General features: G+C 46.5%; 4 protein-coding genes across 4 annotated transcripts, besides 28 other annotated features; all 4 read left to right on the top strand.

Moving 5' to 3' along the window:
- Nucleotides 1-8,437: a sequence feature (heterozygous, Esmeraldo-like haplotype).
- Nucleotides 8-63: a microsatellite.
- Nucleotides 211-236: a microsatellite.
- Nucleotides 472-525: a microsatellite.
- Nucleotides 611-659: a sequence feature (CT-rich).
- Tc00.1047053511307.20 (ubiquitin hydrolase, putative) lies at nucleotides 696-3,809 on the top strand (the record flags this gene model as incomplete). The annotated part of the gene is made up of 1 exon (XM_802889.1): nucleotides 696-3,809. The coding sequence occupies one exon, from the start codon at nucleotides 696-698 to the stop codon at nucleotides 3,807-3,809; it is 3,114 nt and encodes a 1,037-aa protein (XP_807982.1).
- Nucleotides 3,578-3,602: a microsatellite.
- Nucleotides 3,822-3,849: a microsatellite.
- On the top strand, nucleotides 4,104-8,123 carry Tc00.1047053511307.10 (kinesin, putative; the record flags this gene model as incomplete). The annotated part of the gene is made up of 1 exon (XM_802888.1): nucleotides 4,104-8,123. One exon carries the CDS (start codon nucleotides 4,104-4,106, stop codon nucleotides 8,121-8,123), a length of 4,020 nt encoding a protein of 1,339 aa, XP_807981.1.
- Nucleotides 8,438-8,516: a sequence feature (areas merged during assembly that could not be assigned to a particular haplotype. This can correspond to areas where the two haplotypes were merged or to regions with more than two copies in the genome that were merged during assembly.).
- Nucleotides 8,476-8,517: a microsatellite.
- Nucleotides 8,517-8,592: a sequence feature (haploid, Esmeraldo-like haplotype).
- Nucleotides 8,525-8,552: a microsatellite.
- Nucleotides 8,593-14,546: a sequence feature (heterozygous, Esmeraldo-like haplotype).
- Nucleotides 8,886-8,921: a microsatellite.
- Nucleotides 9,146-9,199: a microsatellite.
- Nucleotides 9,268-9,310: a microsatellite.
- Nucleotides 9,398-9,436: a sequence feature (A-rich).
- Nucleotides 9,645-9,665: a sequence feature (AT_rich).
- Nucleotides 9,679-12,543, top strand: Tc00.1047053511307.6 (hypothetical protein, conserved; the record flags this gene model as incomplete). Its single annotated transcript, XM_802890.1, has 1 exon — nucleotides 9,679-12,543. The coding sequence occupies one exon, from the start codon at nucleotides 9,679-9,681 to the stop codon at nucleotides 12,541-12,543; it is 2,865 nt and encodes a 954-aa protein (XP_807983.1).
- Nucleotides 9,938-9,990: a microsatellite.
- Nucleotides 12,677-12,726: a sequence feature (A-rich).
- Nucleotides 12,744-12,767: a sequence feature (AT_rich).
- Nucleotides 12,964-12,984: a sequence feature (AT_rich).
- Nucleotides 13,010-13,041: a microsatellite.
- Nucleotides 13,261-13,305: a sequence feature (T-rich).
- Nucleotides 13,404-13,441: a microsatellite.
- Nucleotides 13,447-13,532: a sequence feature (T-rich).
- Nucleotides 13,533-13,565: a microsatellite.
- Nucleotides 13,566-13,589: a sequence feature (T-rich).
- Nucleotides 13,741-13,764: a microsatellite.
- Nucleotides 13,821-14,546, top strand: Tc00.1047053511307.3 (membrane transporter protein, putative; the record flags this gene model as incomplete). The annotated part of the gene is made up of 1 exon (XM_802891.1): nucleotides 13,821-14,546. A coding segment is annotated over one exon (726 nt), but the record flags the coding sequence as incomplete, so codon positions are not given.

Genomic DNA, 14,546 nt, shown 5'->3' with positions numbered 1-14,546 from the left:
GTGGTTGTTTTTTCATTTTTTTTTTTCTTTTTGCTTTTCTTTTTTTTTTTTTTTTTTTTTTTTGGAAGTCTTTGGGAGGGGTGGGGAGAAGGGGGGGGTAGGATTGCCTGGTGACGTGGCAGATAACAGGGGGGAGGGAGAAGTGAACACAACACAAACACACAAAAAGGACGCATCGAGACAGTTGTGGAGACTTGAAGGAACCCGCTGAAAAAAAAAAAAAAAAAAAACAAAAAGTGTGGGAGTGACGGACAAAAACAAAAAACGAAAAACAACGGACTGTGCGGCTCCTCGCGACGCACGCAGTCAAGCACACAGTGCACATAAGTACTGATTTACCCCCCCCCCTTTCTTTTTTTTTTTTCCTCTCTCTTTGGGCGTGTGTGTGTGTGTGGGCCGGCCGTGGAACAGGCAGCAGCCATCGTACTTCACGGAGCAAACAGAGCAATTGAAGCAGCAACACGATAAACGAAAAAGAACAAGAAAAAACAAAAAAAAAAAAAAAGAAAAAAATAGAAAATAAAAGCAAAAGGTAAGTGTGCATATAATAGGAGAAGAGGAGGTGGAGAATAATAAAAAGAACCATATATAAATAAATACATACATACGTAGAGGGAGAGAGAGAGAGACTGTGCGAGAAAGAGGGATAGGGAGAAGAACGGAAGCCGAGAGGAAATACCGTTACATCCTACCAAATGAAATATGGTCGAAAGGTACTGGAGGCCGAGAGCAAACGCACGGAAAATTCCAGAGGTTACGCACTGCAGGGTGATGATGGGTATCTGAAGCACAATCAAGCATTTCCTCTTGCCCATGGGAGCCATTCGACTTCGCCAATGCGTAAAAACACTTACGCTGGCGTTTGTGGCAACGATCATGCGGATGGGGATTGCGTCGATGGAGACATACGAGAAAGGGAAGGCGAAAAACCGTATTCCATGGGGATGAGTGATCACCAGATCCACCGTCGCTACCGCACGAATCACAGTAACAAGGATGATGCTTTGAAGCAGACGAATACACAGAATTCTCCGGCTTCAGGACGCCTGTTATATTCTCCTGTATTGAAGAAGAATCGAGTGGAGGCAATATCGCCTGTGAATGGTGGTGCTAACGGCAAGGCGACGCGAGCGATGAGCTCAACGGAGGCACGTCGCGGCCTTTTTGACATGAGCGAAAAGAAGAGCACCGGTACAGGTGGTGAGACGGCAGTCACGCCATCACGGTATGCGGCGCCGTGCTACGGTAAACCGAATGAAGGCATTTCTCCATATGATTCACGTGCGGGCGGGGATCACTACGCGGCTCCCACAATTAATTCCCGGCTGAAGGAATATTCCTCATGGAATCACGCCCCGTTGACGTTGGGGCTTTCCCTTCCTGACACGCACCGAAAGTGCTCTGAGCCCGTTACCGCAGGCACATCATTGCAGAAAAGAAGCCGATGGCATTTAGCGTGGGGTGATCACGACAACAATGAGTCTACAATAGGAAAGATGGCTCTAACAAGGGAAGGAGAAGGAGGGGCAGGGGTGAATACTTCCACCACCGGCAATACTTCGAAGTCGATCCCCTCATATTTACTTTATTGTTTTTCTAAAGTTGGTGCAAGGGAAACAGCAACTACCTCAAAGAATGTTACTACGCCTCTTACGGCGCCTTATATTGGGATGCCGAAACAGCGTTTACTGGCTCCATTCAAACCACCGCCAGCAGCACCACCACCCACATCAGCAGAAACAGAAACAGCAACAGCGAAGACACACTTGACATCTCCTCCGCTACGGGCCGCGGTTTCCCCACACTTTTTCGGCGCATATAGGCAATATCGTCTGGCAAGTGAGTCCCCACAGAGTGGGTCTCAGGAATCGCCTGGTCACAGGGAAAAAAGCCCCTATGCAGCAGCAGGATCATCAATGTTTCCTGGAGAAGCGTATTACGATACCAAAAGACCTGAATCCAGGTTTTCTCTCCTTCATGGTGCTTCAGAAAAGGAAGCGTATGCCTTATCATCTAGCGTTGCAAACAATTCAATGCTTCATCACTATTCACGAGGGTTTTATGGGCCACCACTGCTGGACCGTGGTTCTTCTTTTTTAAGTGGATTCATAAACCCGCATAACGACTGTTATGCATGCAGCGTTTTGACTCTTCTGCTTCGCAGTCCTTACTTTTGCCGCGCCTTGCACGATGCACATAAATTGGAGCTTAGCCCCAAACTGAGTGAAACCCCCGACAGTGATGCCTTTAGCGGTGACGGAACGGGTGATATGGGTACAATGTACCCAAGATGGTCTTTCATCCCTAATAAGCGGCACCGGGGGCCCTCTTTTAACAGTGTACATCAGATTTTGCTGCATTTTGCCCGATTGCTTGAGAAGCCAGAAAAAATCATGTATGGGATTGACATGGCTCCGTTGCGTCAATTTTTTTCTACATCCTTTTTCTCTGGGGAACAGCAGGATGCGCATGAATTCTTTTTAAGTGTCATTAACAAACTTGAGGAGGAGTCGATGGAAGAATTAAAAAGCAGGAAAGCAAAAAAGGAGAAGAGTGATGACGGGAATAATACAATGACTTCTGAATATGGGGGAAATCATATCTTGAACGATGAAAACACGGGTGAAGAAAAGGACGTTGAAAATAACGTCATCATTGATTCATCACTTATTTGGATTAACAAGCTTATTGGGGGAAAACTATTGAATATCATCCGCTGCAGGAATGAGGGATGTGGCCATGAAATCGTCACAAAGGATTCCTATATAAATCTGTGTATCAATCTAAGGATTGAAGAAACAATGATGGCGGACTCTACATTGACGCCACCGTCATCGGCTGCGGATAACAGGGAATTCGCACCTGACGGACCTGTGGGTATAAGTTCCAGTAAACCGCCAGAAGTGAAACTGGATGAATTGCTTTTGCGTGAAACGTTTGAAAAGAAATCAACAATAAATCGTTGCGACGACGTTCAGACATTATTGGACTACAACCTCCGATATGTGTCTATTGACAAATACATCTGTGATGCTTGCGGCTCTTCGCAAAACCAGGATCAAGGTGGCAGTCTTTTGGGTCCGGCACCACCGATTCTTGCGATACAGCTGAATCGTTATTCTACGGTCGTTAACTCTTATAATGATGTGCGTGTTGTAAAGGACAAAACACCTGTTTTTATCAATAATGAACTTACGCTTTACGCGTTGCGGGAGGAAGGACAGTTTGACTGCGATAAGAAGCAGTTGGCTCCGTGCGTACGGGAGGCAGAGCGTGTAGCCAGACTACGAGAGCAGCATGCGGAGAAGAGGCACCAACAGGAGGGAGAGGACACGGGGAAGTTGGCAATTGATCCATCTGGGGCGGGAGAAAATGCTTCTAATGGTTCAAGCGCTGAGCAGATGGATAAAAAGGAAAAGGAAGAGGAGGAAGACGCCGAGACACATGTGGATGCCATCCGCTGCCTTTATCGTCTACGGGGCCTCGTGCGACATATCGGTTTTTCCCCTTTTGTCGGGCATTACGTTGCAGAGTTTGCTACGGACGCCGCCGCATCAGAGTCGCCCAAGGTTGAAAGCACCACCACCACCACCTCCACCACCGGCAGCAGCGATGTTGACACGGAGGGGGGCAAGCCGTCAAGGGTCTGGCACATAGCCGATGATATCCGGGTGGAGGTACTGCCATTGGAGTATTTGCAGAAACGGCGTAGTCGTTCTACCGACTCCTATTTGCTCCTGTACGAAAAGGTAGCAGAGGAAGAAGTCTCATGTCCCGTGTGGCGTGTGCTGCCACGTGGGAAAAACTGAGTGTGGAGCCCATTTCTTTTTTTTTTGTTTTTTTTTTTTTCGGTTCTTACGATGGCCGTATTTATTTTTTTTCTTTTTTGTGGACAATTTTTTCTCACTCTCACCCACACACTCTATCTGTGTGTATTTATTTATGTATTCCCTGTTGTCTGTTTTTCATTCCCCTCCCTTTCTTTTTTGTTTTGTTTTTGTTGTTGTTGTTTGGCGTGGTTTCAGTGTTGTTTAGGGAAAGGTGAAGCACGTTGAACTTCACGTTGTTTTTTTGTTTTTGTTTGTTTGTGTGTGTTTGTGTGAATGAGTAAGGCAGCCGTCTCGCGCCCTCGCGTGTACGTGCGTATACGCCCTTTGAATGATCGTGAGAAGAAGGAGGGTAATGGCGATCTGATCTGTCATGGTGACCCGCGGATGCCCGACACGCTCTTTATAAAAGGAGAAGACGGCGGGCCGGAGTTACAGACACGCTTTGATCACGTCTTTGATCGCGATGCGGCGCAGAGTGATGTGTTTGACATTATTGGATCGGAGGTGCTGAATACGCTGTTTAGTGGCTACAATGCCTCCGTCTTTGCATATGGGCAGACAGGTAGTGGCAAGACGTACACAATGGAGGGAAATCGCTCAAAAACGGAAGGGATTGGACTGACGCCGCGACTTATTAGCGCCTTATTTGAACGGTTTAAGGCGAACAAAGACATCACAGACAGTGTCTGTGAGGTGAGTCTTGTACAGATATATCAAGAGAAGATACAAGATCTATTGGCTGGCCAGAAACATCTAGAAATACACATGGACCGTACAGGGCAGTATATCGCACGAGATGCGACATGGGCACGTGTGAAGAGTCTTGAAGAGAGTATGAAACTCTACACAAAGGCGTCAGAGATGCGTGCGACGTCCGCAACTGAGATGAATCTTGTCTCGTCACGCAGTCATATGATTATGATGGTGAAGCTGCAGTGGGATGAGCCTTCTTTACCCGGTTCACATGCGCAGCTGAACCTTATTGATCTTGCAGGATCCGAGCGATTAACACAGTCTGGTGCAAAGGGCGACAGCATGTGGGAGGCAATCCACATTAATAAATCCCTTAGTGCACTCGGTACTGTTGTCTCCAAACTTGTGGAGCAGGCAAAACACAAGGGACGCCGTATTCATGTTCCATACAAGGACAGTAAACTCACGTACTTGCTGCAGTCTAGTCTGGGTGGGTCAAATCTTATTCATTTCATCTTGGCCGTTTCCTGCAGTGCATTGTGGAGTGGCGAGACGAAGTCGACGATCGAATTTGGTAAGAGAGCCCTACAGTTAGTCCTACGTCCTGTACGCAATGCAATTGACTACACTCGATTGGCGGAAATGGAGGAAATGATTGAGCGTATGCGAAGTCACATTGCGAGCCTGGAGGAGGAATTACGAAATAAGCGTAGCAACGAAGCAGCCGAATTCCTAAAACTGAAGCAAATCCCACAGCAAGGTGATGAAAAGAATGATCGCTTTGCCGAACGTCGTCATCAGAGTCGACAGAAGAAGAAATTAAAGGTACAAACAGAGCTTGCACGCATTATGGCGAATCTACCAGAAACGTTTGATGATTTAACATCGCACTGCGTCTTGTTCCCCGAATCGAAGGCGAGCTTTCGTGAGCTTGGTGGGTTACAACGACTTGTGTACTTTGTAGACCGTTCTGCCTCCACCTTCTACCGGTCCAATGCGGCACAGACAATTGCCAGCGTTTTGGATGATGCTGGGCGGGAGATGTTTCAAGATATTGGTGGTCTGGATGCCCTGACACGGTTATTACAAGTTAAAGAGGAGCGCTGCAAGGAGGCGGCGTGTGTGGCGCTTGAAGCCGCATGTCGTGGTTGTCTGAAAAATAAAATGAAACTTACCCCTGTTGTATATACGGAGTTGGTGGAACTTATTTATAATTACTCAAACCAACAAGTTCAGGAGGCCGCATGTACAGCAGTGGCTGCTATTGTAGATCTGTACCCAGATGCACGACGCAGCTTTGAACGGCTTGAGGTTGTTCCCAAACTCCTTGAGACGATACGCAATGCCCCTGAGGAAGTTGTGAACCTCACGAAGGCAGCAACAAATTGTGTGGGTCGTCTTGCTCATGGGGATTCCGAGATGCAGCAACTTATAGCTTCCTTTGGTGGAATTGATCTGCTTATTGATGTATTATTTAGTCCAGCAGGAACACGTGACCATCAGGTACCCATTCTTGCCTCCTATGCTCTGGTGAACTTATGCTGCAGTAACAAACACAATCTTGACATTGCGCGGGATAATCTACGCTACGGTGAAGTGAAATTTCGTTTACTTGAAGGGCTTGCACGAGCCTTTGGTATAAATGCCGCCCGTGAAGGGTACGGTCGTGCTACTGCTCAAGAAACTGAATCACCATTCCCGTACTATGGTGTCACCATTATGGATAAATGGTCTGTTACCTCCTCCGGTGGCCGGCCGATCTTTTCCACCTTTATGGACAATCCACAATTTTACCTATATGTGACGGAGACAACAGACATTGCCTTTATGATTCAAGACGTACTTTACGAATCTCGTATGTTAAAGAAGAAGAAGAATAATACGGTGTACATGGGTTTGGCTCTTTTTGAGGGAGACCCTGAGCTTTCAAAGGCGGGTCTTAAGCAGCTGGACTTTCATGGACGTATGGTTGAGATTGGGAAATATACTTCCAACTGTGAAAACGTTCTTCATTGTACTCTTCAACCGAGTGAGACCCCATACGTCGTTGTTCCCTTCACAAGTCAACGAGGTCGTCAGACGGAGTTTGCACTTTCCGCATTTGGTGACAAACCCATTCAGCTTACAGCAGTGCCGGAGCAGGTTGGATGGGTGCGTACTGTCTTGGAAGGTTTTTGGACCGAATTGACGGGACGTGGTGGTAGTGGATTTGATTGGCGCTGTAACTCTCAGATTCGTCTGCAACCGAAAGAAAACTGCCGTGTGGTATTTGTGTTATCATATCTTTCCGTGGATCGTCAACGTGCACAGTCCCGTGAGGAGGAAGGGGAAGAACAAAATATGCGTCCCCGTCTACATGGAAGACTCTTTACCACCTTTGCTCCGGAGAAGCGGTATCTGAAGGCACTTGTTCCGCTACCACAAAAATCCACCTTTGCCGCCAGTAACAACTTTGCTAGTAACAGCTACATTACCACTTCTGCTAACCTAAAGGCAGGGGAATCGTATGTGTACATTCCTTTTACAGAAACCCCCTATGAGGATCAGTGGCGACTTTCTGTCTACTGTGACACCGACGATGTGACGATTGCACCGATTGAAGGAAATAAAGCGGAGTGGTATTGTACGTCTTCAGCAGGAACATGGGCAGGAAAACCGATTTCTGTTCAAGTTGAAACCAAAGGAAAGATGGTGGCGGTAGCAAGTAGTCCCGGTGTATTTTTACGTATACGTCTGCTGAATGCCAAAGGGAAAAAATTGGAAGGCATTGACGCGTATTGGAATTCCGAAGCCTCTGTAGAGTATAAAAGTCAAGGCGTTGTCACCGTACAAGTGGAAGGCATGATGCGCACCGATAAGGGACAAGAGGCTGCTCGAGAAATGAAGTTTGATGTCTTTGTTTTTACAGAGAATAAGTGCACCGTGCAGCATGTTGACTTTGCTGCCGTCCCTAGTACCCTTCCACATCCAACGAAAAGTACCCCGGCAGATCTCCTTAAGTACCCGGTCGAGGTGGTAGACGCTGACGTCCCATTTGACACGATTGATCAGAGTGATGACGAGGAGGAGGAGCACAATGATGTTGAGAATGCCGAGGAAAATGAAAAAGAGCTGCAGAAGGTAATTACATTACGCAATGAGGAGAATGCTAGACTTATGAATCGTATTGTTGAGCAGCAACGGGAGATTATGCAACTTCGGCAAGTACACAACGGCACCCCACCTTCCAACTCGGTAAGTAAAAACACCACCAACGGAAAACGGCAAAGGAAAAGCAGAAGTGTAACCCCATTAGAGCCGCTGCCGAATATGCGTAAGCAGACTTTGAAGAAGCCGGATGGCGGTGCTGGCGCCAAGGGAGATGCGGAGGAGACTGCGGCAGGCTTAGAGGCCTGGAGTAACCCGGAGAACTCAGAGAAAGTCAGCGGCGGACCAGCCAAGGCGTTACAGGAGGCGGTAGAATACTCATTGCTCACACTCAACAGTATTGAGCGGCACACAAGGGCTCCAACAGAGGCGGAGTGGGCAGATATGCAAGAAGATTTGCGTGAACTTCAACGCCGACTGTTTTTTGCACTTGAAAAGATTCCTTTAACGTAACAGAAGAGGGGGGAAGATGTTGGGAGGTCTCGGAGAAAGAAAGGGGGTGGAGAAGTACGCATTGGGCGCAAGTTTCAGAGCGGCGGTACATGATGATTCATCCATATCCATATCTATCTATCTATACAAGAGTCAGAAAAAAAACCCAAAAGGTTGCGGTATGCAGCGTATGTAGCAGGTATTTAAAAAGGCGGATTACAGTCGCTTGATTATGATTCATGCAGAATTAAACAAACATACAAGCACACAAGGAGAGAGAAGGAGATAAATGAATAAATAATAAAGTGCTTCAAAAGTGTGAGGTGTCATTGTTTTGATTTCTTTTTTTTTTTTTTTTTACGAATTAGAATTTTTTTTTTTTTTTTTTTTGTGATTTATTTTTATTTTTATTTTTGCTAGATGGAGGGAGGAGGGAGGGAGGGAGGGAGGAGAAAACATCTTCACTCACGCTTTGTCTTTTATTACCAGGAATGACTTGTATGTATTTTCATTTTGTAATCATTATTAGTATTATTGCCATTGCTGGTTAGGGCTGTACCTGCGATGGTAGGGAAATGTATCAGCGTGTGAGCAAATTGATACCCCCCCACCCCCACCCCTCTCTCTCTCTCCTTTAAAGAAAAGGAAAGAAAAAAGAAAAAAAAAGGGGTCCGTTGGAACGAATGGTTTGTGTATTTTTGTGTATATTTGTGTGGAGTGAAGGAGAAAGGGATTAAGTTAGCTGAAAAGCCATGATGCATACAAATACACATACAAATACACATTTATTTATTTATTTATTTATTTATGTGTGTATTTGTATGAAGGTAGTATCATTGGTGGAAATTTTAAGCTAAAAAAAAAGAAAAAAAAAGAGGGATTTGTGGGGCGGGGGGAAAGAGAGAGAAAAAGAACATGAATTTACATAATTGTTGACCGCCTTTACATACGAGGAGATTGAAATGACAAAAGACACACGCACACACATACACACACGCAAGAGAAAACGACAAGAAACAAATATAAACACATGTACACATGCCCTTTTTTTTTCTTTTTTGTTCTTTTCTTTTCTTTTTTCTTTTTTCTTTTCTTTTTAAATATTTGGAATACTTTCGAGATGTGCTTGCGGCAGGCACCCTTTTTCCTAACTCCCATCTAACCGTATATATATATATATATATGTATTTGTGTTTATTTATTTATATCTCCACTCATATCTGCACAGCTGGATATATTTATTTTTGTTGTTGTTATTATTATTGTTCTCTATGGTGTTTGGTTGCCTTATTCGCTTCTTCTTCTTTTTTTTTTTTTTTCCCTTTTTTCTTTTTCCCCACCGTGTGGTAAAATACTGGAGAGAATTTTTTTTTACTCTTCCGTTGGCTGTGGGAGTGTTGGGAGGGGGGTGCGTCGGCAAAGCGAGTAGGAGCGGAAAGTAACGTTGGCCCCCTCCATCCACGGCAGGATCAACACAAGAAGGCAGAAGAATAATAAAAGCGGAACTCGAAGGAGAAACAAACAAACAAACAAAAAAAGGCGAATTAAAAATTAAAAAAAAAAGTGGGTGGAAACCATGCGGGTATCACTTTTTTGCCGCTACGACTCATTTAAATCGATGCATGGAAATATCACGTCACTTTTCGCATTGTTAAAGAGCCCCGAGTCCGTGCGACGCGAGGTACGTCAATATGTCTGCCATGTCCCGCGGCGTTACAGGGACAGCCCGCGACAGAGAGGGAGTTGGGTGCGTGGCACACTCAATCTTGTCTTTGAGGAGGCACGGAGGCGTGGAAGTTACGCCGTTGCACGGGCAGCAGTGGAGGTGACTCTCGAACAACAACAACAACAACAACAAAAACAGCAGCAGCAGCAGCAGCAGCAGCAATTGACGATGGAGTCAACGTGGGTCAAGAATGCCCTTGCGGCCTGCCGTACCCCGGAGGAATTGCGTGAGATGGAAACGCTGCTCACCCAACATCGTCGTCTGCTGGGCGGGATGGGGGAGGCGGGGTGCCGATTGACCCCCGCAGCGCAGAGCGATGATGCCGTGCTGCCCCCATCGCTGCAAGATGGAGATAATGGCGGGAGTGAGGTGCGTGGCACCCCTTCTCTTGTTGCCGCTGGCTACAGTACGGCGGCCCTGGCAACTTTGCGCCAGGGGCGGGATCACGTTGTGACGGCACCAAATGCCTCCTTTTCTCGTTATTTTATGCGCCAGGGACTTGTGGCGGATGAGGTGGAGTTGATGGAGCTTTTCAAAGCCATGCGTGGTCGCCAGCCTGTGGGGTTCCGCGTGCACACCTCACAGATGTACGGAAGAGCAGTGGAGTGTCTTTTGCGTGATCGGCCAGGCATAAAGCCTTTATCATGGCTTCCATCCACGTGTGGTGCCTTTGTTCTCTTGGACACGCCAGACACACCACACAATATACTTCTTTCTAATAGACAGCTGCTGCGTGCACTTTCAAACGAACGACTCATTTCCTTTCAATCGACATCGAGTATGTTGCCCGTGCTTCTTCTTGATCCACGTCCCGGGGAAGCTGTGTTGGATTTGTGTGCCTCACCAGGGAGTAAAACAACTCTTATTCATGACTACATGTTTGGTATATCTTCATCCTCTAAATCTTTGTTGGCGACGGGTTGCATTGTAGCGAATGATGCCGTATTTTCTCGCACGAAGACGCTCTCACAGCGTCTGCAGAGTGTTTCACCGAGTATTGCCGTTACGCAAATACAGGGTCAAACACTCCCGGCACAACCCATCGCATCGGGCGGTGTTCGATACGACAAGGTACTGGTAGATGCCCCTTGTTCTGGTGAAGGCCGCATGCATAGGGATGTCATGTCGTGGCGCATGTGGCACCCGTTAAAAGCCATGGAATTTTTTACTACTCAGGTGTCGCTTCTGCGACACGCGGTGGAGTTGTGCGCGGCAGGAGGGTGTGTGGTCTACTCCACATGCACCCTGAATCCTTTGGAAAATGAGGCAGTAATATCAACCGTACTAGCCGATGGTGAAGTGGAGCTGATACGGCCACCACATTTCATGACGGCGGATAGCGGCTGGCACTTTAGTCGTGGTTTGTCCCATTGGCTTGTTCCGTCACGTGCAGGCGGATTTTTACATACGTTTGCAGAGTCGGAAGCAAAGGGGGAGGGGACCGCCGTGGAACTTTTTCCACCTGAGGGAAATGGGGAGATTCAAAAAGCTCTTGAATCCTGCTGTTTGCGTGTTCTTCCGCACCGTAACAGCGGTGCGGAGGGCTTTTTCCTTGCTGCATTGCGTAAAGTGCAGCACGGTTCAGCACCTTTTTCTGCGTCATCCTCAAAGGATATTGTAAGGGAAAAGAAAGTTGCTCCCTCCAGTTGTCAGCTTGCGGCAGAGTCTATTCTGCATGCCTGCGGTGTAGTACGACTATCGGCAGGTAACATGTTGTTACAACGACATCTTGGCGGATTCTTTAATGATAGCGCGACACAAATGGAGGAATTTTTAACAAAATGTGGCCTTTGCGCCGCTTGGAAAGAGACCCGGGGGCTTTTACTCATTTCAGAGAGCACTTGGGATCATATAAGGGCCATTCCCTCCACTACCAACTTGTCGTCGTCAACGGCAGCATTGCTGGAGCTGGGCGTTGTTGTTATTGAGGCGGCAACAGGCGGCTTGACGGAGAGCGGTGCATTTTACCTGCGGCGTCATGCAACATCGCGGGTGTTGCGCATTCCCTTCTCGGAGATGCAGTGGCTATTGTCCCATCAGGTACTGAAGATATCCGAGCTGCAGGAAGACCCTAAAGTGTTGGCGCGTCGAATCGTGGGAAGCACGGCACCCATGAAGCATGAAGCTGAGACAGAGGAGCGTTGTGTGCCACTGCCGTGGGTGGCCCAGTTCTTTAACGCCATTGGATCACGTGAAGGGAACTTCATTGTTTGTGGTTTTTCCTCTTTTGTGAATAAGGATGTGAATCATGAAAATAATGCGGATGGCCTTGCATCCATCAGCATTCCTGTGATACTTTGTCGTTCCTCAACAGGAGTGGAGCTGCGTTTATCCCTTTCACAGGATGCTCGTCAGCGATGTTTGGCAGTTATTGGCCGTGTCATTGGCCGCAAGAGACGGACTGGGGCGACAGTGGCGGCGGCTGCGGCGTTGGAAAAGGAATACATGCAAATGGGGACGCAGTACAATACGAGCAGGACGATGGACAGTGCAGGGTTGGAGGGCCGACCACTGACGTTGCAGCGACAGTACCGACACCTCCACGCATCGAATTCCTTCGGGTCGTCAGCCCCATTGTCTCCCCCGCTGCCCACGAAGACTTGTGCCGGCTCTACCACCATCGACCATAAAATCAGCAACCGTAGCAGGGATGGCGGTGCCAACGACGGTGAAAGCCTAATGCATCGTGTAAGAGGCGAATACTTTGAAATTTAAAGGCGCATCAACTCCGCCTTTTTTGTGTATTTTTATTTTTATTTAAGTTTTGAAATGAGTGTTGACCTTTTTTTTTTTTTTTTTGTCTTGAATCCTTTTCTATTCTTCCTTCTCTTCCGCAATGGGTATCTGCTTTTTTCTCTCTCTCTTTTCTTTTTTTCTTTTTCTTCTCTTTTTTTTTTTATTCTTGTGTGTGTTTCAATATATAAATATATATTTTAAATGAAGACCGAAGCGGTGTGAAGAGCCTGCAAATTGACATCTCCCGCTGGAGTGCTTCCAGAGGCAAACAAAAGACGGCGAGGGACACCGCGCGTGTTGGGAGGAAAATCAGTCATTAGAAAGAGAGTAAAAGGGGTTAGGGCGTAAAAGGGCGAAGTGAGAGTACACATAACAGCCAAGCAAAGCATCCGTTAAGCGTTTTTTTTTTTTTTTTTTTAAGGTGACATCTGCCTTTCTTGGGCCTTTTTCTTTTCCTTTCTTTTCTTTTTTTTTTTTGTTTCCCCCCACATTTCCCTCGTACGCCGTTGCTTCTGCCAACACACAGGTGTAAATAAGTAGGAACGAGGGGGGATATAACAGAAGTGTGTGTGTGTGTGTGTGGGGCTGGGGGGGGCAGGGGGGCTGGAAGCGCAGCGCCGAGGAAATTAATTTTGGGCAAATAAGTAAGTTATTCCGACTGCCGGTATCATCATCGTTAACGAAGGCGCACGCCGTAAGGGAAGCAAAGAGAAAAAAGAAGGAAAAAAGAAAAGAAAAGAAGCAGGCGGGGAAGAAGAAAAGGGGGTTAAGGGGTGCAGTTGTGTTTCAACGCACAGAAACGCATTCATATATCCGTGTGCGATCCTTTTTTGCAGGACAGAGAGAGAGAGAGAGAGGGGGAGGGGGAGAGAGGGAGGGCGGAAAAAGGCAAGGAAAATAAAAAGAAGGAAAATATATAAAAAAAAAAAAAAGTACACACGAGAAAAGAAGAGGACGAGGAAAAAAGGAATAATAATAATAAAATAATAATAAAATAATAAAAAAAAAAAAAAGAAAAAAGGAAACGAGTGGGTTTGCCAAAGGCTTTTAAAAGAAACCATCAAAACAACAACAACGACAACGACAAAAAAAAAAAAATATAGCCAGTTAGTACTTATATTTGGCTTTCCAGGAGTAGACGTGTGTTTACATACATATATTGAGGTGCACAGCCGTAAAAAAAAAAAAAAAAAAGAAAAAGGTTTTACAGGCGAGCATCACATTTACCGTTGTTAATTTTATTATTACATTGAATTATGCCGTCGCTGAACAATTCGTTTGTTGGCGGAGCAGCCCAACAAGTGGACATTCCGCAGTCGATAAGTACACGAGAAATATTTAAGCGTATTATTGTGATAACTATCCCGCTAAGTTTTGCTCAGCTCGCACAGTTTTCTATCAATGTCTCTGTGATTGCTGTTGTTGGGAGTTTGGGTGTTAATGAGTTGGGTGGTGCTTCAATTGCATACGGTCTTATTAATGCCACGGCGTTTGGTTTTGCTTCGGGATTTTGTGGGGCACTGGAAACGGTGCTTTCCCACACATACGGCAGAGATCCAATGAGTAAGTTGTATGGCATTTACACTCAACGCATGTTTCTTCTGTTAATGATTGTTGGTCTTCTCCTTTCCCCAATTATTCTGTTTGCCGATCGAGTTCTGCTGCTTCTTGGGCAGAATCCTGATGTGATAGTCTTTACAGGACAGTACTGTCGTATTTCGGTGTGGGGTATTTTCCCCACCATGATGTTGGAATTACTGCGACGTTACTTTGCATGCCAGCATTTATCTACTCCTCTTTCCGTAAATCTTGTGGTGGGCGCAGTTCTTTTTCCATTTTTACTCATTGCGTGCGTTCACACTATGGGGTTTGCTGGGGCACCGACGGGTTGGTGCCTGCTCATGACGCTCATGTCGGGCAGTCTCTTGCTCTATCTCATCGTGACACGAAAGTACAAAGATACCTGGGGCGGTTGGGACGAT

The sequence above is a fragment of the Trypanosoma cruzi genome, genomic scaffold (assembly GCF_000209065.1).
Source record: "Trypanosoma cruzi strain CL Brener 1047053517089 genomic scaffold, whole genome shotgun sequence".
Classification (NCBI taxonomy): Eukaryota; Euglenozoa; class Kinetoplastea; order Trypanosomatida; family Trypanosomatidae; genus Trypanosoma; species Trypanosoma cruzi.
Note: the sequence above shows the minus strand (reverse complement) of the source record. Positions and strands in the feature narration are given on the sequence as shown.